General features: G+C 39.9%; 2 protein-coding genes across 2 annotated transcripts in view; both read right to left on the reverse strand.

Annotated features, from left to right (window-relative positions):
* The window catches only part of LOC119735848 (small nuclear ribonucleoprotein G-like), a 30,116-nt gene extending 6,359 nt beyond the window's left edge, over nt 1-23,757 (reverse strand). Inside the window, exon 1 of the mRNA XM_038209789.1 lies at nt 23,590-23,757. Coding sequence (XP_038065717.1) covers nt 23,590-23,621 — 32 coding nt within the window. The 5' untranslated portion in view covers nt 23,622-23,757. The remainder of the gene's footprint in view (nt 1-23,589) is intronic.
* On the reverse strand, nt 1,566-5,252 carry LOC119735838. Its single transcript, XM_038209779.1, has 2 exons — nt 3,924-5,252; nt 1,566-3,045 (listed from the first exon to the last, which is right to left on the reverse strand). Exons 1-2 carry the CDS (start codon nt 5,001-5,003, stop codon nt 2,638-2,640), a joined length of 1,488 nt encoding a protein of 495 aa, XP_038065707.1. The 5' UTR covers nt 5,004-5,252; the 3' UTR covers nt 1,566-2,637.
* Nucleotides 23,758-24,421: the final 664 nt, after the last annotated feature.

Here is a 24,421-nt window from a genome sequence, read left to right on the forward strand (position 1 = left end):
TTGGAATGGGCATCAAGTACAATACCTGTATTGTAATGGCTTGTTGAGTGCTGAGTAGGCAGAAAGTGCTAAGTGCAAAGTGCCAAAGCGATGGTGTGATGGGGCACCGTTAGGAAGATGAATAGTAATGGTGGACAAAAGAGGGCGCATTTAATTTGTATAGTTTTGGTATAGGAGGGATAAGTACGTGAGGGGACCCCGGGTGGAGCCTCGGAGTAGCGGAGGCGCGGAGTCGCGGAGCCGTGGAGTTGGAAGGGATTGCGGGCTCGTGAGGGGGCCGCGGGTGGAGCCTCGGAGGCGTGGAGGCGCGGAGTCGTGGAGTCGGGGAGTTATGGAGTTTGAGGGAGGGCGGGTTCGTGAGGGGGCCGCGGGTGGAGCCTTGGAGGCGTGGAGGCGCGGAGTCGTGGAGTCGGGGAGCTATGGAGTTTGAGGGAGGGCGGGCTCGTGAGGGGGCCGCGGGTGGAGCCTCGGAGGCGTGGAGGCGCGGAGTCGTGGAGTCGGGGAGCTATGGAGTTTGAGGGAGGGCGGGTTCGTGAGGGGGCCGCGGGTGGAGCCTTGGAGGCGTGGAGGCGCGGAGTCGTGGAGTCGGGGAGCTAGGGAGTTGGAAGGGAGGTCGGGCTTTTGAGAGGGCCGCGGGTGGAGCCTCGGAGGCGTGGAGGCGCGGAGTCGTGGAGTCGGGGAGCTATGGAGTTTGAGGGAGGGCGGGCTCGTGAGAGGGCCGCGGGTGGAGCCTTGGAGGCGTGGAGGCGCGGAGTCGTGGAGTCGGGGAGCTATGGAGTTTGAGGGAGGGCGGGCTCGTGAGGGGGCCGCGGGTGGAGCCTTGGAGGCGTGGAGGCGCGGAGTCGTGGAGTCGGGGAGCTATGGAGTTTGAGGGAGGGCGGGTTCGTGAGGGGGCCGCGGGTGGAGCCTTGGAGGCGTGGAGGCGCGGAGTCGTGGAGTCGGGGAGCTATGGAGTTTGAGGGAGGGCGGGCTCGTGAGAGGGCCGCGGGTGGAGCCTTGGAGGCGTGGAGGCGCGGAGTCGTGGAGTCGGGGAGCTATGGAGTTTGAGGGAGGGCGGGCTCGTGAGGGGGCCGCGGGTGGAGTCTTGGAGGCGTGGAGGCGCGGAGTCGTGGAGTCGGGGTGTCCCGAATACCCGTGGAGAGTTGAGAATATATTGTGCTAGGGGTTGAAGTGGGAGCTTATAGCATAAGGGTTTAGTGATTTTAATAACTTTGATGGATTTGTTAAGGTTGGGGATGAGTGTCTTCTGAAGTGGAGGCGTGCTGTGATAGGGCAGAAAATGGTAGGAATGTAAAGGGGGGGGTTGAGATTGAAATGAGTTTTGTTTTTGTAAGTTTCGTAGCAGCAAGTGTTTAAGGAATTAAAAGGCAGACCTTCTTCAGACAATAAATGGTTGAAACCGGTTATTGGGCCGTCTTTGAGCAATATTTGGATAGAGGCAGTTTGGTTTGGGGGTTTATGTATTGCACATGGTGGGATGAAGTAGATAAACAATTTGGGGAAGAATAGGAAAGGAGCAATAAGAACTGTACGACATAAGATGAAATTTGCACAGCACAAAAGCATTGGAAATGCGTGTTTATTGATTAATTGAACTGGATTAACTGAAGTATAAGGAATGGAGGAATCTTCAGGTCGATCATAACGCAGCAAGTTTTGTAATAGAAATAGCGAAGCAAAACATGTGTAATGGAGAATAGATAATAAAGTAAACAATAATGTTTAAAAAATATGGGTTGGATATTGAGCTATGTAGCACTGTTAAAGTGAAATATATTTGAAATTGAAAAAACAATTAAAAATAGTACAATTATTAACGCGCATTGAAATAAATGCGGCATGGAAATGCACATAAGTTTTGTAGGGTTACAGTGATGGTTGAGTGGCAAGCCAAAATGAGCATCAATGAATTTGTAAAAACATGTAGCAATAGGAATAGAATAGGTTTTTGGTAGCTTAAGTTTAATTTTTGTACGAAAATTGTAGCGAAATGGATTGGAATGTTACAATGAAAGGATTAGCAAAACAGGTTAAGAAGTATCAGCTGGATTTTTGGAAACACCTAGTTATTGACGAACTGATATCAAGTATTAGGAATGATTCTATGGCGCATTAAGTTTTTGTTATATAAATAACACCAGATGGTATTTAGAATAAGCAATATAATTAAGGGTATATAAAAGTATGAAAAAAACTACTATCTATCTAAAGGTTAAAGAGGTATTTAGCTAAGCTTTGAGGGGAGCAAAGGCAGTGATTAAGGGAAATATATACATTTATTGAATGAGGTAAACGTACAAATATAACAAAGTATAGCGCATATCAAAAGTGCATGTCAAATGAATATTTAGCGAGTATAATAACACAAAGTGAAGAACAAACGTGAAGAAACGTGAAGAAAAGTAGATATCTATGTTATTGTATTTACATTAAATAATGAGATTATGCATACATATTTGTTATGGTGAGAGCGACGTTTTATTAGTATTATACTTGTTGTTGGGCTTGGTCCTATCTGTAGGGACTACCGAAGTTAGAAAAATATGTCTGGAGGCAAGACGATTAGGTTTGTGGGTTTGACTGTAGTGCGTCAACAAGTTGGGCAGCCGTTCTTGTCGGTGGCAGTTCTACAAATATTCAGCCAACTCTGAAGTAGTCTTCAGGCAGATCTTCATGTGCTACTACAGCCGCTTGAATGTTTTGTGTGATCTTCACACTGCAGGGAGCGTCGAATCGTGCTCGGTAGACCTCTTCGTTGACTGTCTGCCAGTCGGTGATCGTGTCTGGGTGCTTCTTGAGGAAGACCATGATGGGTTTGCAGCGAGGGACCTTGATTGTGAATTGCTTGCCGTAGGTTGCTGACTTAGTGATGGCTGTTTGAAATTCGACGGATGTTGTTTGGCGCAGACACCGTGGGCCAGAACTTGTGAAGCTGCGGTATGTAACGATTCTGCCTGGGAAAAGGATGATAGCTCGCAGGACATCTTCTTGAGATGGTTGCAGGCGTACGTCCTCCAGTACAGGGCTGATCATGTTGCTGAGAACCTGCGTGTATGGGAAAAAACGAAATACATGTACAGTTATTGTGAAGGCATAATTTGTGGGTGGCTATTGAAAAAAGAGATAGGCGAATGATGTTTATTAGTGACAAGATAATTTTGATGTCTTATGGCAGTCATGTGTAGTGCAGAAAAAAGGAATTTTAGTGGAATTATAAATTTAAACAGTATGGGAGGTTTCAACTAAATAATGCAACAAGTGCCAACAAGTCTTTTATAAATGTCAGCCAGCTGCAACAACGGTAATAACCGCAAATAAGCGTGAACGGTTGTCAACAAGTATTATTTTATTGTGTATTATGTTGTGCAACAATGAAATAACTAAGATGGTAGAAAAAGCAACACACAACTTCTTTTGCATAGGAAATAAAGTGATAATAATGTCCAAACAATTATTTTGGAGGCAAGTGAAATCAACGGCGTATTTTACCAATATCGTGGCCGCCATTTTGTTTGGATGGCGTTCTTAATTGCGCTTGCGTAGTATGGCCTTGAAGTGTTTATTCTGTAATCATGTGTAATAGGAACCCTAGTTGCAAAAGCGTTAACAAGTGTCAACAAGCGTGAACAAATTGTAATGGTTGCTAATGAGCGTAAACCATTTTTGTATAGACTTGTACATAATGAAAACAGTAGTAAAAGCAGAAATGTACATCTTCTGCAAATTATGTATTACAGTTATAATTTTTTGACAAAGTGGTTAAAGTTACTTTTTTGGAAATTTAAACATTGTCTTTGAGGAAGTAAAGGAATGAGTCATAAAACTGAGTTTTGTTAGAGGTTTGTCTCTGAAATAAAAAACACACAATTACAAATGTTGTAATCGTTATTTGTAATGTATAGAAAAATGTTAATAACACTTACCTGCATGAATACTGTTTTCTGGGCTTCGCAGTGTTCGACGAAAGTCAATGCCGCTTCTAAACTGGATAGGTCAATCTCAGGCGGTGGTGGTCCAATGTTGTCTTGGCCATCAAGAAAGGCGGAGCAGGTGTAAACGAACACATGGATGCCAGCAGCCAACCGGACTACGAAGTCGAACGTTTTCGACTTGGGTGGGACGAGGCCATTTTTGATGGCATTGTTGATGTCAGCAATGATGTTTGCATTGATGTCTGAGAGGCGTCTTTTCGCAGCGTCGGTGAAAGTGAAGGTGTTGATGGTGTCCAGGATATCATACATGGCCGAAACCAAATCGGAAAACGAAAAGTTATGTTCTTGCAATGCAGCTTGTGCTGTGACTGTGTCGTCAGGAGTCGGTCTGAGGCATTGAGGGACGTGTATGAGGAAACGATCCAAAAGTCCTTGACCTTTATTAAATGCCGTTAATAGTGTGGCTGCTGGTTGCATCTGGGTTCCACCAAGAATTGCGAAGGGTAGAGATGATGGGATGGTTTGATCGTTTTTGGTGGCGAAAGTAAATGTGACAGGCTCTCCGGAAAACAGTTCGCAAAGTAGGGCGGGGTCGCAATCGTCTGCTTTGGTCAGTCTTCCGAGGGCATCTGAGATTTCTGAACTAACGATGAAGCCGCTTTTGTTGTCGGCTAGTTTCTTCCCGAGACCGGCGGCGGTACATTTGTTCAGCATGGGATTGGCGATGTCTTTTTGGTTGAAAAGTTCCAATAGGGGATCTGTCGTGATGGCTCGAATCGCTTGTGTCTTGCCAGTTGATGGGGGGCCGATGAAGATGGTGAACATATTCGCTTTTTGTTTACCATGAGGAAGTTGAACGTCGCATTGGAGACTTATGAGGAAGCAAACGGTCGTGAGGATGCTGGACAACACATAGCCAGCACAAGTGCTAAGGCTATCTGCTTGCGTTTGGACGTATGTCGCCACTGGCCGAGGGAAGACTCCCTGAAGATCAAACTCCATTGAGCTTAACCGTTGGTGTAGCGAACACCAAGTTTCCTCGCGTTGTCGAGATATTTTAGTTTGAGACATTTTGAACTTCTTTCAGTAAGATACCATGTAGATGTGATACACGACGAAACAAAATTTGTGACTTTATTATGTTGAAGGAGACTTAGTGAGCAGTGAGTTAATACGTAGTTTAATGGGAACGCACGACAAAGCTTATTAGTTGATGACGTCAATTGAAAAAGGAGTTTCTATTGGGTGGTTGGGACCGGAGTGTGTAATGTTGTATCCAATCACAAAGCGATAACACTGTTGCTGTATTGAATGTGATCAATGCAAGGCGCTGAATGAAATGAAAACTCAGTCAGGTGAAGAGGCATAGGCCTTTTATATTTGTGTACATTAGCGTAAAAAAAAAATTAACACGTCAAGTGAGTGTTTGCTTTTGGGAAAAGAGAGAATTTACAGTGTTCTCCCTGTATGATAAGTTTGTGAGTTGGCTAGATGGCTGTAAGATTGTGGTTATTACAGCGTGCATTTGATTGTAAGAAATCATTGTTACTTGTCACTAAGAAACAACATTTGACGGAATTTTAGGATAACAATCATTTTGCCCTCATAAAAATGGCTTCCACATTTTGTTCGAGTTGGAAAAGACAGCGAATGTTATTTATGCACTATCCATGTATAGTTGTAGATTACCCTAGTAATGCATATTTTAGAAAAGGAAGCATCCATATCCATCCGTATGCAGATTAATGGGACAAATGTCCCCCCCCCCCCGCCCCCATTTTTCCGAAAATTAGAAATGGAATTATTTTTTGTGTTTTTCTGTAGTCTGCGCTACATTTGCGTAAATCTTGCATAGGCTTTTGGGCCATGCGTGTGTGAATTTGGACACTGATAAAACGATGTCAATCAGCGCTTTGTGCGTAACGACCAATTACGGTCTGTATAATATAGGCATACATTTAGCAGTTAACGTGTTTTCCCACGAAAAGTGTGTGTGAGTTATTGTAAAATATATATTTTGCATGCATATTTTCGCCAATGAGGTTAATGCTGTACACTATATTATACACAGCCACAACATAAATGCTGTATACTACATCATAACTGTTTGTTTGAAAATGTGTTACCTTATTTTGTATGTAATGTACGTGTATTTTTTTAACATTGATTCAAAAATACAGGGTATCACTAGTCCATTGAATGCATGCCCATCCTAGGAGGACTTGTATTCTTTTGGTAATTGCAATAGTTCTTGGATGTCATTGATGCCCGCTTGTGATTTTTTTTAGGGGTGGGAAAGGTATTTTTTTGTTATGATACGAATTCGCTTTAGGTCATATGTATTTGTCGATTTTCAAGGGGGAGGGGGAAATGGTGCTACGTTGGTGATATGTATATGGTCTATTTTTAAGGGGGGGGCAGATTGTGCTAAGTGGTTAAATATTTCCCCCCCCCCCCCCTAAAAATAAACAAAGTTGTCTTTTTGCACTCAAACATTGTGGAAACATTGTTTTAAAATTGCACTTTGTTTTGGCTATATATGCAGCTGTGGGGAAGATGAGCTCTTGATAATGTTTGCAAACGAAGCAACACAAAACGACATGCTAAGGTATTAGGTGTGCTTGTTTTTACTCATGGTGGGTTATGTGGAAACAATTAGCAGCACAGTGTTTCGTTGAATTTTAGACCTAATTGAAATGTATCACGGGTGCACAATCTGCCGGCTTCGGGTTGCGCAACTTTGCCAGTTGAATACTGCAAAGACTATAAGATTACATATTGTTAAAAATGCCGACAATATTAATTCATTTGTGTAATAACAAAATGCTTATTAAAAAAAAGACCCAATAATTACAAACCATGACTTTGTCCCATGTAGAATTTGTTTGCAAAGACAAAATGGCCTATCAACAAAGCAAACAAATAATTTTTAAACACGCCTTTCTCCTATGAATTTGGGCGGGCCATGTCTTCAGACAATCATCAGTAAAGGCGTTTTCCAGTGATCACAGTTGTTATTAAAATGTGTTATAAAACGCAACCCTCGTAAAATAATGACCGGTCATACAGAGGACGAGACGTATGTTTTCTGTTCTATTTCAATACCTCAAAGTTTGTTGATGTCAATGACAACCGCTTTCAAAAGAAAACACTTATCCCTTTAGTGGGTAGCCACTTTCTATAGATAACACCTATCCCTTCAGTCTAACGGGCGCAAGCCGCTTTCAATGGGTCACTCTTATCCCTTCAGTTTTATAACACCACCGGTACTCGCTTTCAATTATTGTGAACACAAATGAACACATTTTCCTACAAACATTAGTAAAGTATAGTACACATCAAAGAGCGTCCACACAGAGGACAAGGAGTGTTCCTTTTGTTCAATATCAATAGCTCTGAGTTGTATGGTACATGCCTGTAAGTGTTAATGAAGAGGTGGAGTTTCAAAGTTTTCGTATTACCTAGGTTAATTTGTTTCCGGCGACGCACAAATAGCCGACTGGGACTGTAACTTTTGTAAGGTTTTTAGGCACGCTGCAAACGTTCAGCTGCTGCTGACTTAGTTTCAATATTTCAATGTAATTATCACGAAATAAGTGTACATCACATGTGCGTCACTGTCTTCAGTTGGCTGTTTCCTTTTAAACTGTGCAGAATGCATTGACCAGTGGTCGCGCCGGGTCGTTCAACACTTTTGGAGTATTGGCGTTCAGACATATTAGTCGAAGAAATAATGTTACATAGGAAATGCAAGAGTTGGACACATTGTATGATTAGAAAGTTGTAGCCTTAGGCCTTGTTTAATTCAACTTGCGTAAATATACGTATCCTTTAGGTAAAAAAAATTGTTTCGTGCAAACACCAATACGTGATGGCTATTATTTTGTGACGTTGTAAACCGTTTTTGTCAATTCCAAGGAATATTTATCCGCGGGACCTCCGTTATTATACGAGAACATGTATTTGGATATGGATGCGCCGTTCTCAATAAAATATGTTTTGTATTTACAGTAGTACAGCTTTAATATCTGTAAATTCAATGTACAATGTATCAGCCATTGAAGGTGTACAAATGGCAACTACCAATGGTGTACTTAGGAAAAGTGATTATTATGTGAATGTTCTTTGTTTGTTGGTACTTTACCGGTTATACCATCAATAGTTTATATTGTCGTAACATGCATTGCCTGACGATTGCCAAAGTAGTACAGTAGTTTGCTTTTTGTGCAATCTTAGTTTTATAATGTAAGCTACTAATGAATTCGGAGGCAGGCCTTTTTCATATGATTGAGGGCGCGATTAGTCATGTTTTAGACAATCAGTATTATAGACGCTTGCGACTGATCACACCTTTTATCAAAATGTCTTATAAAAGCCAGCTGTAAATGACTGTACGTACAGAGAAAGAGTCGGATTTGTTCTGTGCCATTTCAATGCATGTACGTTTGATATTGTCAATGATAGCCGCTTTCAATGGCTCACACTTATCCCTCCAGTCTAACCACCAGTAGTCGCTTTCAATTCATTACACTTAGCCACAAGTAGCCGCTTTCTTTTGGTCAGCCCTATCGTTTCAGTTATGAATAGTATCGGTAGTCGTTCAATTATTGATCACAGCGATTAGCACATTGTCAGACAAACATGACAAAAGCGTTGTCCTCATCAAAGACCGTGTTCACAGAGGATTAGGCGTGTTCGTTTTGTCAATTCAATACCTTTGCGTGTTTTGGTAGCTATCTGGAAGTTCTGAATAAAAAGCGGTGTTTTGCAAGGCCTTTATAAGTATTATGACTTCGGGGAATTGGTATAGGTGGTTCCAGAAATGCTGACCAAGAGGGTCACTTTTGTTGAACACCATAATATGTTGTTATGCAGGGTGCACTTTGATGCACCCGATAGGGATAATATATGGGTATGTCTTTGTCCATTAGTTTGGGTGTTGGCTATTGGTAGTAGGCGTGCCTTTTGTAACATGAGAGGTGTGAAAGTCAAATCCGGTTGTGTTTTTGGGAGGTAAAGTTCGGAAACTGTCTGATGTAGCTGACAATAGGAAAGGTTGTTGGTGCCTTGTAAAACATCATAAAGGTTGTCGTGTAAAATGGACGTTAATTTTGCCAAAAATTGTAATGCAGGAGTCGGTCTCGTAATAGTCAAGTTTGTTCGATTGATGGTTATGGAAGTAGTTGGAAATGATTTTTCAGGGTAACCATCCTTTTGAATAAATAGAGGTGTGAATATCTGAATAATAATTTATGGCCAAATATATTCCTGTACAGTTGTAGGAATAATTTTTTTTTTCGCACGACATATCCATATCCATATCCTTTACAATGGGACAAATTCAATAATAATATATGATCCTTACCTTGACAGTTATATATGACTTTAGGAATAAATTTGTTGGAGAACGAAGCCAAATATCCAAATTAATGTCTTCGCACATAAAAATGGTCTCCACATTTTGTTCGTGTTGGTAAACACATAAAGTGTAATTGATGCACTATTCATGGATAGTTGTGCATGACCCCAGTAATGCATTATTTAGTAGAACGAAGCATCCATATGCAGATTAATGGGACCAATGCCCCCCTCCCCCCCTTTTACTCAAAAGTAGCATGAAAACAATCAAGGAAATGAAAAATACTGCGTTTTATTATCGCAATGAAGTACACGAGGCAAATTTTTCATTAACTTAGCTATATTGGCCAACTAGTTTATGGATGGAATTACTTTTCGTGTTTGTCTGTAGTCTGGGCTATATTTGCGTAAATCTGGCGTAGGCTTTTGGGCCATGCGTGCGTGACTGTGGACAAGAAACTGAGGTCAAACAGCGCTTTGTGCGTAACGGCCACTTACGGTCTGTATAATATATAGGCTTCGGCATACATTTGGCATCTATCGTGTTTTAGTATGAAAAGTGTATGTGAGTTATTGTAAAACTAAATGTACCTGCTCTTCTCGCCAATTAGGCTAATGCTGTACCCTATATCATTCACAGCAACAACATAAATGTTGTATACTACATCATAATTTATTGTTTACAATGTTTTTCCAGAATTTTGTTGTATTTAAGCTACTTGTTTTTATTGAACAGTGATTCTAAAATACACGGTATCACTGGATAATTGAATGGCCATCATGTAGGCCGACTTGATTCTTTCGGTTATTGTAAAAGATTTTGGATGTCATTGATGGCCGCTTTTGGAGGTTTCTTTCTTAGGGGAGGGGGGAAGTTTTTTTTGGATGCTATGAATTCGCTCTAGGTGATATGTATATGGTCTATATTCAAGGGGTTGGGAAATGGTGCTACCTGGGTTAAAATATTCCCCCTGCCTTAAAAATAAGCAAAATTGTCTTTTTGCAGACAAACAGTATGGCAATATTGTTTGTAAATTGCACTTTCTTTTGGCTATGCACCTGTGGGGAGGATGACCCCTAATGCTGTACCCTATATCATTCACAGCAACAACATAAATGTTGTATACTACATCATAATTTTTTGTTTAAAATTTTTTTCCAGAATTTGGTTGTATTTAAGCTACTTGTTTTTATTGAACAGTGATTCTAAAATACACGGTATCACTGGATAATTGAATGGCCATCATGTAGGCCGACTTGATTCTTTCGGTTATTGTAAAAGATCTTGGATGTCATTGATGGCCGCTTTTGGAGGTTTCTTTCTTAGGGGAGGGGGGAAGTTTTTTTTGGATGCTATGAATTCGCTCTAGGTGATATGTATATTGTCTATATTCAAGGGGTTGGGAAATAGTGCTACCTGGGTTAAAATAATCCCCCTGCCTTAAAAATAAGCAAAATTGTCTTTTTGCAGACAAACAGTATGGCAATATTGTTTGTAAATTGCACTTTCTTTTGGCTATGCACCTGTGGGGAGGATGACCCCTTGATAATGTTTGAAAATGAAGCAAGACAAAAGGACATGCTAAGGTATTAGGTGTGCTTGTTTTTCGTCATGTAGGGTTATGTGGAATGAAACTGACGCAGCACAGTGTTTCGTTGAATGTTAGAGCAAAATTCCATTTTTCACTGGTGCCCAATCTGCCGGCTTCGGGTAGCGCAACTTTGTAAGTTGAATACTGTAAACACTATAAGATTACATACAGCGACGGCGGAACGGGTTTTAAACTGTGGGGCAGGACCCAAAAGGGGCACTTGCAAACCAAAAGGGGCACTTGCTAACCCGTGCTGAAATGTCGCCTAGTTTTTCCACCCGACACTTGGCCACCGTAAAATCAAATAGTGTGGGGGGGGGGGGACCAACTTCCAACATAGGGCGCGCTCTACAATACCAAGGATTCTATGATAAACATACAATTTGTGCTCATTTTCAGGGCGTCTTGTATGGATTGTGTGACTTGGCTTTCATATTCCTCGTTCATATCAAAAATATCTTTACCATTATTGGGAAAAGGTTACTCTTAAGAATTGGTTAGATACTTCAAGGGCATTTGTGATTTATTTTGAGGGGACACCTTATTGCTCGAGGGAGCACATTTATGGCCGAAAAAGGTGCACTTGGAAAAATCTGGGGGCCAAACGCCCCCCCCCCCCCCGTTCCGCCGCCCCTGATTACATATAGTTAAGAGATGCCGACAATATTAATTCATTTGTTAATAACAAAATGCTTATTAAAAAAAATACCCAATAATTACAAACCATGACTTTGTCCCATGTAGAATTTGTTTGCAAAGACAAAATGGCCTATCAACAAAGCAAACAAATAATTTTTAAACACGCCTTTCTCCTATGAATGTGGGCGGGCCATGTTTTCAGACAATCATCAGTAAAGGCGTTTTCTAGTGATCACAGTTGTTATTAAAATGTGTTATAAAACGCAACCCTCGTAAAATAATGACCGGTCATACAGAGGACGAGACGTATGTTTTCTGTTCTATTTCAATACCTCAAAGTTTGTTGATGCCAATGACAACCGCTTTCAAAAGATAACACTTATCCCTTTAGTGGGTAGCCGCTTTCTATAGATAACACCTATCCCTTCAGTCTAACCGGCGCAAGCCGCTTTCAATGGGTCACTCTTATCCCTTCAGTTTTATAACACAACCGGTACTCGCTTTCAATTATTGTGAACACAAATGAACACATTTTCCTACAAACATTAGAAAAGTATAGTACACATCAAAGAGCGTCCACACAGAGGACAAGGAGTGTTCCTTTTGTTCAATATCAATAGCTCTGAGTTTTATGGTACATGCCTGTAAGTGTTAATGAAGAGGTGGAGTTGCAAAGCTTTCGTATGACCTAGGTTAATTTGTTTCCGGCGACGCACAAATAGCCAACTGGGACAGTAATGTTTTTAAGGTTTTCAGGCACGCTGCAAACGTCTAACTGTTGCTGACTTAGTTTCAATATTTCAATGTAATTATCAAAAAATAACTGCACACCACATGTGCGTCACTGGCTTCAGCTGGCTGTTTCCTTTTAAACTGTGCAGAATGCATTGAGCAGTGGTCACGCCGGGTTGTTCAAAAATTTTGGTGGTTTGGCGTTCACACATTTTGGTTCAAGAAATTGTGCTACATAGGAAATGAAGAGTTGGACATCATTGTGTTTCGAAAGTTGTAGCCTTAGGCCACGTTTAATTCAATTTCTGTAAACATAGGTCTCCTTTAAGAACAACAATTTTTTTTGCCTGCAAATTTCAAGATGTGAAGGATATTATTTAAGAACGTTGTAATCTTTTTTTGTCACTTCCAAAGAATATCAATTCCGGGACCTACGTCATTATACGAGAACATGTATTTGGATATGGATGTGTCGTTCTCAAAAAAAAAAATATGTTGTGTACCTACAGTGGCACAGCTGTAATACTTGTAACTTTCAATTTACAATGTAATTGCTATTGAAGGCGTACAAATGGCAACTACCAATTGTGTTAGATCTTGTGTTTGTTGGTTTGTAGCCGGTCATACCGGCGATACTGTATATCGCCCTAATATGCATTGACTGACGATTGCCAAAGCAGTATATTAGTTAAGTTAATGTGCAATCTTAGTTTTATAATGAAACCGTTAGCGTGGAGTAGCATTTGTGTGAGGAATAAGACAAAATTTGTGGGCTTGTGTAGGAATAGATTGTAGTCTATATTCACAAAGTACTGGCGTTACTAACTGTTGTTGTTGAAAAGTTTGATGTTTGTTTGATTCTTGGTAGTAACATTTTTTGTGGTAAACAGCAGTTATGTTTGGTATGAAAATAAAACATACGATTTGAACTGTACATTGTGAAATATTGGCTATACAGTGCATATAGTCAGGTATTTTTTGCTATGGTCTTGAATACAGTCTAGTAAAATCGCGCGTTGAATGTTGGGTTATCCATGCGTGATTCGGGGAAATAAACTGAGGTCAAACAGGGCTTTGTGCATTACCTCGCCACTGACCACCTTTATAATATAAGCGTAGGCTACATGTTACAACAACCACTATTGTCCCCCAAAAATGATATATGTACCGTGTTGTTGTCAGGGGCGGTGGAACCGGGGGGGGGGGCGATGTATGATTATCATAGAATCATTGATTTTGAAGAATGGCCCTATGTTTGAAGATGGTACGAGCCCTCTCTCCCTAGCGCACTATTTGATTTTACGTAGGCTAATTTTCGTTGAAAATAACGTGTCGACATTTGAGCACGGGTCTGCAAGTGTCCATTTTGGTTTGCAAGTGCCTCTTTTGGGTGCTGCATTCCCAGATTCACCTTCATTCTAACCAGCGGTAGTAGCTTTCAATACATTACACTTAGCCACAAGTAGACGCTTTGATTTGGACAGCCCTTTCGTTTCAGTTGAACAATAATTCCGGTAGTCATTCAATTATTGATCACACCAATTAACACAGTGTCAGACAAACATAACAAAAGTGTAGCCCTCATCAATGGCCATGTTCACAGAGGATTAGCCGTGTTGTCTTTGTCAATTCGATACCTATCACTATTAGTGTTATGGCAGTTTCCTGGAAGTGTTAAATAAGAGGCGGTGTTCTCAAAGGCCCTTTTAAGTTTTATGACTTGGGTGAATTGGTATAGCCTGGTTCTAGAAATGCCGGGCATGATCGTCATTTTAGAATGTTTCTAGGCATAACGTTTCTGACTTCTTTAAAACCCGTTGTGAACGTTGCACAATGCAACCATGAAAGAAATCATTACCAACTGAATCATTGTATGAGGAGGTATTGAACACCACTTGCCAAACTCCTAACCGTGGATAAACCGTCTGAAAGTTGGATTCAAGCTGAATGCAATGGCTGCTCACACAAATATTTCTGATTTTGTGTCTTTCCTGGACCTGGAAAGATTAGTAGCAAATGTTGATAGCATGACGCCTGGAGATGTAACCGACAAGCGAATGGAATTGTTTTCGCTAATAAATGGCGACATATTCATGCCAATCTGCCAGTGGCCTGTCAAGTTCAATCGCATGTTTTGGCAAAAACCGCTGTCGGATGCGTCTACATTTGAACTTGTACTCTTTCTGATTGGCAATGGATGTGCCCCTCACATTGCTTGTGAGTGGGTGATCGTATCGCAGTATTGGAATAAGAAATGCCTGCAGAAACGTTTCCAACAACTTCGGTTTATCGTTGGACATTTCCACACATGCAGCAACCGGTGGTTTTATTTTGATATTCACTCAAACACCCAGAGATATGTCTCCGGAAAGCCTCGTTCAACTTAAAACAATTGCAACTGGTTCTTCTGTAGGCCAACAATAAGTACAATCTTCAATCGTTAACAAGAAAAGAACATTGAACATCATCAAACACCCAGACAAGAAATTCAGCGCAAGACTGCTTTTCCGAGGTTTTTTGTCAACGGCGCGTGTGGTTCAGAAGACAGCACCCTTCTTCAACGAAATAAATGGACACATGCAATCAATCACCGCATTGGGAAGTTCCACAATCAACGTAACATATAGAGTATGCTTCAACAATGACTGTGAGGATTCAATGAAGGTGCAACTTGGTTGATTTTTAACTTCATATCCATGGGGTGTAAAATAGAATGACAATATCGCTGGAATGAAACTGGTTTATGTTCGAAATTCTCTGCGTTCAGTTATACATTTAATTATGTGGGAACAACAATTCTTTGGAAGGTGTAGTAGTTGTGGTCATCATGGTATGGAATCGCGAGTGCGAAATTATAATGAACAACAAACTCGTGTGTGTTGAAAATGTTATGAAATGATGTTGGTGTGCTTTATTGAAAGTTGTATTACACATGTCTTGATGAAAACTCAAGTATTGGGAGAAATGAGGTGATTATGCATATTTTTTGATAATCATTGATGTGTCGACAAGTCTTGAATATTCGATATGGGTTTTTTGTAATATAATTTCATCTATTATTGTAGTACATGTACAGTAAGCGTTTTTTGTAGCATTCCTCACTACTTTGCAATAGTTTGCTTTCAGTAATGCATGTGAATAATTTTCTGACGCAATTTGTGTAGAAGAATTGTTGACTTGCCTCGACATGGTATTGACTTGCGATAGTTTATCTAATGTGCAACAAATTTGGCTTTCCCTACAAGGTTACGAAATGTTGTTTTTGTGAGTTGCAATAAACATATGTTAAAAAAAAACAAATATTGGGAAGATTGTCGATACTTATGGTACTGTCAAGCAATCAGCCAGTGTTGACAATTTCTTGAATATTTGATATGGCTTTTGTAGTTATATACTTTCATGCATTTATGTAGTACATGTACATAAATCATAGAAAATCATAGGGTCACAATGAAAATTTTTTTAAATGGGGAAAAAAGTAATGAAATTTTAAAGTGATAGCTTTATAATGAATGGTAAGAATTAAATTAAAATATATCTTGGGTTTACGATTATGCTTTTAATCTTCGTTGGGGCATTGACATAGGCAAAAAAAAGTTTGCAATGTTTTGTGCATGAGCCCAAGCGTATGGTCATTCTAAAAGGTTGATAGTGTCTATTAGTTTGAATGTAAAATTATTCATGTATATATTAAACTTTGTTTCATTTACTTCGAGTAAGTTGCAATTGTTAATTGTTTATCAACGTTACCAAATTGTTCGGCTTCAAAGGTCGGCATCATTTGAGCAAAACTTGTTTCGGTTGGATTGAGCGGAGTAAATATTGTATTGTTCATAAGCTCATTAGACAGGGATGATTTAGAGGTACTTTAGCCAAATTGCTGTGCAGATTTCGTAGCAAGGATTTAATAATATTTTCGATAAATGGCACTATGATATCACTGCCAGAGCAAGTGCACAGTTTTTGTATCTACTGTTTGGGCTCTAAGTATAATGCATAAAGAAAAGGAAATCTTATTCCACAATTCCAATTAATTATGTCCTTTAGTTACAAGTACCTCTGTACACACAAATAAGGAATTGCACACAAATAAGGAATTGTATAGTCAATATTATTGTTGTGTTACGTGGTTATTCTGTAAATTCTGTGTGTTTATAGTTTCAAATGTGTTATTATACGGTACACATATAGGATTGCAAATAAATGTCATGTACTATGATTTATCATGGTCTATTTTGAATTGTTCCATGTTTTGTTTATTTCTCTAGTAATCTGTTTGAAAAATTGTTTATTAGGTTTGCTCTTCGAAAAATGGCTTCTAGTGGTATTAATAAAACTCAGGGAATGGGTTTTTTGAATGGATAGGGGCTACGAGGAAAATATGTTGGGTGCCGTCCAATTTGTATGTATTATAGGACACGGTTATAAGTGTTACCATGAAACAGAGACGTGATAAAGAACACGACATGTGTTGCCATGAAACAGAGAGGTGACAAAGAATCGTCGTGTCCAGTATTGATAAAGCTGCTCATTGAAAAGCGACAGTTTTGTTATGCTTGTCAAATGGCAATGGCGTAGCCAGAAATGTTTCAGTGTGGGGGGGGGGATCTTTGGGGAGCTTTAACATTTTATTGGAAGAGAGGCGTCATGTACATCATAGTAATTTGTTGTGAAATTCAACATCACATTGAGGGCGACTTGAGGTCGACAAGGTTTCATTGTGGAATTGTGGCCCCCTGCTCCCCCCCCCCCTCCCACGGCCCCCGTAGCTTCGCCACTGTACAAATGGTATTTAGGAACATGAAGGGTTCTAAAAAACCAAAGAAGAAGTAGGTTACTAATTAGGCATTAGATTCATGTTAAATATTTTCCTTACAATTCATTCTTAAAATGATTTGCGATCAATGTCACAGTTAATCATTTTGAATTTGTGAGTGTATTTGTGTATGCAAACAAACATATTTTTCCAAAAGCAATACCATTACCAAAAACACTTGTTTATTGACCAACAACAAGACATTAGATGAAATAAACACAGGATTTGTTAACAATTCATATAAACAATCATTTGTAGTAAATGTCACATATGATTGTGTACTTTCGTGTCAGTACGGTTGTGTACGAAAAATTCTGTTTTTGAAGCAAAATCTTAAGGTAAAAGGGTTTTATAGAAACACATATAATTCCCTAAAGTAGAATTGACTTATGGAAAACGTGGCATTAGATAAGCATGTATATGTAATTGACATATCGGGAGATAAGAAAACAATATACTGAGTCATCAGTAAACAGAATGAATTCTAAAACTGAGTTTTTGCTTTTGCTAAACTGAAGGCGATTTGCAACTAACAACGTAAGCCTTAAAGAAACAGAAATATAATGAAATTGTATGAGCCCCAGAAGTCGTTAGTTTATTTAGCTCATTGTAACCAAACCCAAATGCAAGCGCATTCTTTGAATATGTAAAGGATTGTAAAAGAATTGTTGTTGACTGTATAACACGTAAAATGTCGCAGACATGTAAGCGAGCCATTAGTACTTCATTTTTTTAAACAACCCCAATCCATGCTACTGACTGTCCAACACTAATAATTTCGCAGACATGCACTTTAGCCATCAGTTCTTAATGTTCTTTAACAATCCCAATCCAACCAACTAACTCTGGCGTGTTGTTGTCTAGGTAACACAATGCCAGGGTACAGTTTGTCAAGTTTGTTCGGAGTAGGCTATGAACTGCCCCACAAAACCTTCCAACGTCCTCCCCCCCCCCCCTCCAATGGTGAGTAGTTAATTACCGGAAACCTTTCCATTGAGCCCACATTTACAAAGGTAGTTGGAACGACTTATGCGATCATGACGCTGTTATCAGCAAGGATACACTTTAATGTAGCCGACGTGTATTATGCAGGGCGCCTGGCAGGGTATGTCTTGGCGTTGGTTAAATCCATCTTTTGTAAAGTTGGGTATTGACAATAATAGTAAGAGTTTCTTTTGTCAAGTGAAAGAACGTTACCTATCAGAGTTACCATGCTTTTTGATGGATTGAGGTGCGAAAATCAATATAGTCCAGCATTTCAACAGAAAGGTTGACAAGTCAGGAGTGATAAGAAGCCTGTAGGATTAAATGCGGTTTAAAAGAGGTCAAAGGCCAGTGAGCCAAGTAATTTGTAAGTGGTTTGGTTTTCTGAACTATATTGCCCAAGCTTAAAGCGTATGATGCAAATCATGTTTTGGCAGTACATGTACATGTATATGCTTAGAGCGCATTGACTGAACTAGTTCGGTGTGTGCACGTCACGTATGATTAATTGTTGCACGTTAAGTATCACGAAACATTTGTCATAATGTATACCCGCAAATGTCATATTGGCGTACAGTGTGGACACACTGTTGAGAATCGAGATGAGGCGACACAAATGGAAACATTTCCTTGCACCTACCAAAGACGTGATGAACATCAAACTTTCGTAACTTACGATGATTTACTTCGTCTTGTTCTGTGGAACAAAGATACGACTTTGAAGTGGTGTCAACTTAAGAATATCATCGCTTCCTCTAGAGATTGCAGCCATTGCGGATCACCCATGGAAATTGTAGACACAGATGATCGCCTTGATGGTTGCAAATGGGAATGCCGTCGACAAATTAAAGGAAAGCGGCATAAGGTAACATTGTCCATTCGAAATAGATCTTGGTTTTCTAAGAGCAACTTGTCCATCGAAGAGACTTTAAAGTTCACCTACTTTTGGACTCTAGGATTGACGCAATCCCAAATCAAACAACAACTTCGTCTGAGCGCCAATACAGCTGTTGATTGGGACATGTTCTGTCGGGAATGTTGCGATGCCATTCTGACTAGAAACAGCACTCCAATTGGCGGTCCAGGAAAGCGAGTTCAAATAGATGAGTCCAAAATCGGGAAAAGGAAGTATCATCGAGGACACCGTGTAGAGGGACAATGGGTTTTCGGAGGGATTGAAGAGGACTCTAGGAACTGCTTCATTGAGTGTGTAGAGAAACGCGACAAAGACACTCTGGTTCCTCTCATTCAGAAATGGATTCTACCTGGCACAACAATCATTTCAGATTGTTGGAAATCCTATGATTGTCTAGAGAGCATTGGATACACTCACGAATCGGTGAATCACTCGCAAGAGTTTGTGAACAGCGACGGTTTCCACACCAACAAAATCGAAGGACACTGGCGTCAAATGAAATCAAGTCTTCCAAGCCACGGGCGACGAAAACATCACTACGCATCGTACCTAGCAGAGTTCCTGTACAGATATAAACATCGCGACGACGACATGTTCACCTCGTTCATACATGACATTTCAGAAATATACTCTCCCCAATAGTCACATCAGAACAGAAACGACAAACGGAATTCAAATCAAATGAACAATACCTGGCTCTCAAGCTCTGCGGAAGACCCACAAGGCACGCTCAACAGGACCTCAAGCACTCAAGATCCGGGGAACCCAATGGACACCACACAAGTCTAAGCAAAGTGAAGTTAAGTTGAAATTTGTGTTCAAATAAAAAACAATCTAAGTAGCTGGGTTTTTTTAACAAACCATGTCCATTAAACAATCATGCATTAGCATATACAAGTATCGAATTTGGAACTTGACGGATTATCCAATAACGGCTTGTGCATATCCTTTGTGCACTTGCAAAGCCAATTGATGAATTGTTAAAAAATGTCTGCTTTTGTAAAGTGACTTTCATCTGGAAGTAAATACTTTCATTGGGAAGTATGTAACAAACCTTTATTAAGAAAAAGTCGATGAAGAACATAGTGTGTTGTGATTATTTTCTTTACATGTTCCTTGACACCTAGTTATCAGTTAATTTTGTGCCTATCGATTATTATTTGAAAGTTTTTTTTTTTTTTTTGGAGGGGGCAGCCATTTCCAACTGAAAATCGCGATATGCAATTGAAAATGCCGCCATGTTGACAATAGTTGTTATTTGTTGACAATTTTGTTGTGGTCCACTTGATGAGTTTTGCAAGACATTTTGTTTTGATTAGAATCATTTTGAAGTGAAAGTCTTCAATTACATATAAAATTTCTTAAATGTTTGGCAAACAATATCCCATTCGAAACAACATGTAATAGCCAGTTGCATGTTTCCCCTCTTTAAATGTGCTTCAACTAATTGCTTTCGTTTCGACCCTTGTCCTCTACAATATCGCATTAACACAATGTTAATCGTGAAGCTCTTTAGTGTGAGACGCTTCAACTAATTGTGTTTTGTGTGAGCCATTGTGCACTAAAAAAATCGCATCCATTGTCAACTGAAAGAATCGCATTAATAACACCCAAAAAATATCCACTTGCATTCATTTTTTGCACTTGATTACTTTCCAACCTTTTTGTGGTTTTGTCCCATTTGCTCTGCAATGACTGCATTTACAACATTCTGTAACAATTTCCGTTACGCTTTGTTGATGGTAAACTTATTGATCTCTAGTTAGAAAGTGTGTATTTCTGATAAAGCTAAAAAACGTCAAAGAAACGAACATTTTCAGTCAACTTCTTTATATATTTGAAACTGTATTTTTTTTTGTATCAAGCGCATCAAGCCACACACCATCAAGGAAGACAACTCAAACGCTACCACCAGAAAGGTCCAACAAGGTTCAAGACCATCCATGAGATGCTGGTCAAGTTGTGCCACCACCCAAACAGAAGCTCAAGACATCGAGTTATCTTCCACCCTGCAAGCATCTGAGCGGCCTGACGTTTCAAGAACTCCCAATTCAAGATCATCCAAAAGAGCCTTCTTCCTACCAGACACAGCAGCTGTAGACATCGACCTTCCTTCCAACCAGCAACATCTGAGCCGGCCAGAGTTCCAGTCTGCAACCAACTCACCAGAGCGACGTAGTTTACCGGCGGAACAACAAAACAGCCCTTTTCAGGGCTAAACCTTCTCAACCCAACCGGCCCTTTTCAGGGCCACCCCATCTTCCAAAAAGAGATTTGAGCCATGTGCCGTTATATTGCATAAATTATACCCGTTACTATTAATAACCATGACTCAACCCAACCGGCCCTTTTCAGGGCCACCCCATCTTCCAAAAAGAGATTTGCGCTATGTGCCGTTACATTGCATAAATTATACCCATTACTATTAATAATTATGACTAACCCAAAGTTCCACAGAAAAGACAAGAGCTTGATGCAGCAACAATAATTTCCATTTTTTTGAGAACGAAGCATCCATATGCATCAAAAGTCATTCTCATGAGAGATTGAAGGGATCATACGGGAACATCATAAGAGGGCGCAATTTTACTGGAAATAAGAATGTAAACGAAAATCATTATCCCTTGCAGCATAATTGTATGTAATCGTTATCCCTTGCAGCATAATTGTATTTAATATTTTAATTGCTTGCAGCAACAATAACTTCCATGTTTTTGAGAACGAAGCATCCATATCCATCCAAAAACATTCACACGAGAGATTGAAGGGGTCATAAGGGTATACTGGGGTATACCGGTAGAGAGCGCATCTAAAAACATTCAATTAATTTCAAAAGAAAGATTAAAATAAAAAATATTTAAGCAGTAAGGGTGTTTGAATTTCTTTTGTAAAAGCCAATTACGTAAAGAAATATTTAACCAGTAGAGGGCGCATGAATTTCTCATGAAGAGGCAATACCGGTAGAAGGAGTATTTTATTGACAGGAAATTTTGAAAAAGAAAATGGAAAACCGCCGGTAGAGGGGGCCATTCTTGTCGGTAGGTTTTTTGAATTTTTATGATAGCTTGTGCAGCAACAATAACTTCCATCTTTTTGAGAACGAAGCATAGAGCAGGTAGTGGTAGGTGCGTACTGCTTGACATCCTGGGGACGAAGTTGGGTAGCCTTGGGTAATACAATGTGCACAATGTACGTCACGTGACATTGTATACAATGTGCAAAATTTACGTGACGTGACTAACACGGGAGGAACGTCACGTGACTAACACGGGAGGAATTCTTCCTTTTGCCGGAAATCTCCGAAGTTTGCCGAAGTCGTTTACGTGACTAACACGGGAGGAATTCTTCCTTTTGCCGGAAATCTCCGAAGTTTGCCGAAGTCGTTTCGTGGACAATCGGATAGCGCCCGAGTATTTCCGAGTATGTAATCAGGTATAAGTAACTGGTAATTGCTTATTAATTTAAATTTAAATGAGAATTAACTGCTAATTGCTTATTAATTTGAATTTAAATAAGTTGACAATTAATCTAACAGTGCTATTTGAGTCTCAAATTTTATTATTTTAAATGACTTGATAATTAATCTATCAGTGCTACTTGGAGCCCTAATTTTGAAGATTTAAGATGTTAATACATCAAATTCTATTATCATAACTGTATGATAAGCGAAATCAGAAACGAAGCCATTAATGTCGTCATGTTAATTTTTAGCCGTGAGCGTCGGGAATAAGTTTGAGGTCTGGGAACCAGACTAGTCGGTAGGTCGACTGCGCCTCCACGTAGCTGCACGGCCGCCACGCGCGTACGCAGCGCTATACGGCCTCCTATACGGCCTACTAATACATGTACATGTAATCATAGGGCTTTTGTGTGCTACTGTATGTGGTATTGGTCGACTGCGGCTCCACGCCTCCAGGGATTTTGTGTGCTACTGTATGTGGTATTGGTCGACTGCGGCTCCACGCCTCCAGGGATTTTGTGTGCTACTGTATGTAGTATTGGTCGACTGAGGCTCCACGGAGGCACGGATGGAGTGGAGTGGCAGGTATAGGGTTTTTGTGTAGGTAGTATTGGTCGACTGCGGCTCCACGCCTCCACGCATTCATACGGAGGCACGGATGTAGAGTCGAGTGGCCCTGCATTCTATAGTTGTACCGCACTTTCAAAGAAAATGCGACTTTCCTACCTTTTTTTGCAGTTCGCCATCTTGCTTTTTAAATTTATTTTCTGTTTGTCATCGTCGTCTTTAACCCCTCATAAATCAAAACCCTGGCTCTTTCTACAAAATCAAACCTGCTGATATTCAAGAGGTGTCATTGCCAAATGTTCAAATACATGTGTCAATAAATATTAGAATGTCACTTTTACTAGTTTTGAGTGTCATTTAGTCAGCTGTTTTGGTGAGTCTTTTAACCTTATATAGGAAAGGGGTCCTAAAAGTAAGGATTACCCTAAGGGTGGCCTTTATTTACGGAGTCAGTCAATTCATGCAATTACTGAATTAGGCCACATTTATGGGGCTAGACTCGAGCAGAAAAATTAATAAAAAATGAATAAATTGTGTACCGGTATCATCGTAATGTACAAAAGTACCATGAATGTTTCACAAAATAATCTTACTTTTTAAGCTCGGGAGGATGTGCTTTACTCATCTTGGAATATGACGATGTTTCTCGATTTAAGATCGGTCAAAATCGTCCGCCAAACGTCTTTCCACGGAAATCACACTCGCATCAAAATTATGGACTGGTTCCCGATTCTGCAATCGTATACTATCTCGTAGTACAGTACAATATTTTTTGATAAACAAAGAGGCGAGCACCAGATTCTACATTAAGAAGAGGCCTGCTGATAGGCTATAATATCGCTATTCCTCAGATATTGTCCAATAAAATCTCGTGTAACATGGTTGGTATTTATATGGCCTCATTAGGGGAGAGACCGTTTTAGCTGAATTTCGGCTAAATTTGACAGAAATTTTAGAGGGAAACCCCGCTTTAGACAGAAAATTTAGCAGAATGATTTTTTTCAGCAGATTGCAGGCTGAATTCTGTAAAATTGGTGATCTGACTGAAAAAAATATGACAGATTTGAAAAATATAGCTGATTAGTTTTGAAAAAGTTTCAATTTGAGGTTCCCTGACGTTAAGTACACAGTAAGGAACTTAAGACCATTGCAAGCCAAGCTAGACATGAGCAAATTTAGAACTTGAAAAAAAACATGAATTTAATCTTTTTAAAGGGAATTTTATGATTTTTACGGATCCCCTAAAAAAAGGGACATTCAATATATATTTTTAAACTGGTGCGCCGACATAATTAAATCTTGTGCACACGACATATACATGTACTTTGTATCTTGTGCGCACGACACAATTATCTCGTGCGCATGACATATAGCTCGTGCGCACAAGATAATTATCTCGTGCGCACAAGATAATTATGTCATGCG

This window comes from Patiria miniata, unplaced genomic scaffold, assembly GCF_015706575.1.
Source record: "Patiria miniata isolate m_02_andy unplaced genomic scaffold, ASM1570657v1 HiC_scaffold_10, whole genome shotgun sequence".
Classification (NCBI taxonomy): domain Eukaryota; kingdom Metazoa; phylum Echinodermata; class Asteroidea; order Valvatida; family Asterinidae; genus Patiria; species Patiria miniata.

What these genes read in the sequence shown, in the direction of transcription:
- LOC119735838 (XM_038209779.1), bottom strand. Translation starts at nt 5,003, where the DNA reads ATGTCTCAAACTAAAATATCTCGACAACGCGAGGAAACTTGGTGTTCG. An exon ending in AGAAAACAGTATTCATGCAG is followed by an intron (nt 3,046 to 3,923) that starts GTAAGTGTTATT and finishes CCATACACGCAG; the next exon opens with GTTCTCAGCAACATGATCAG.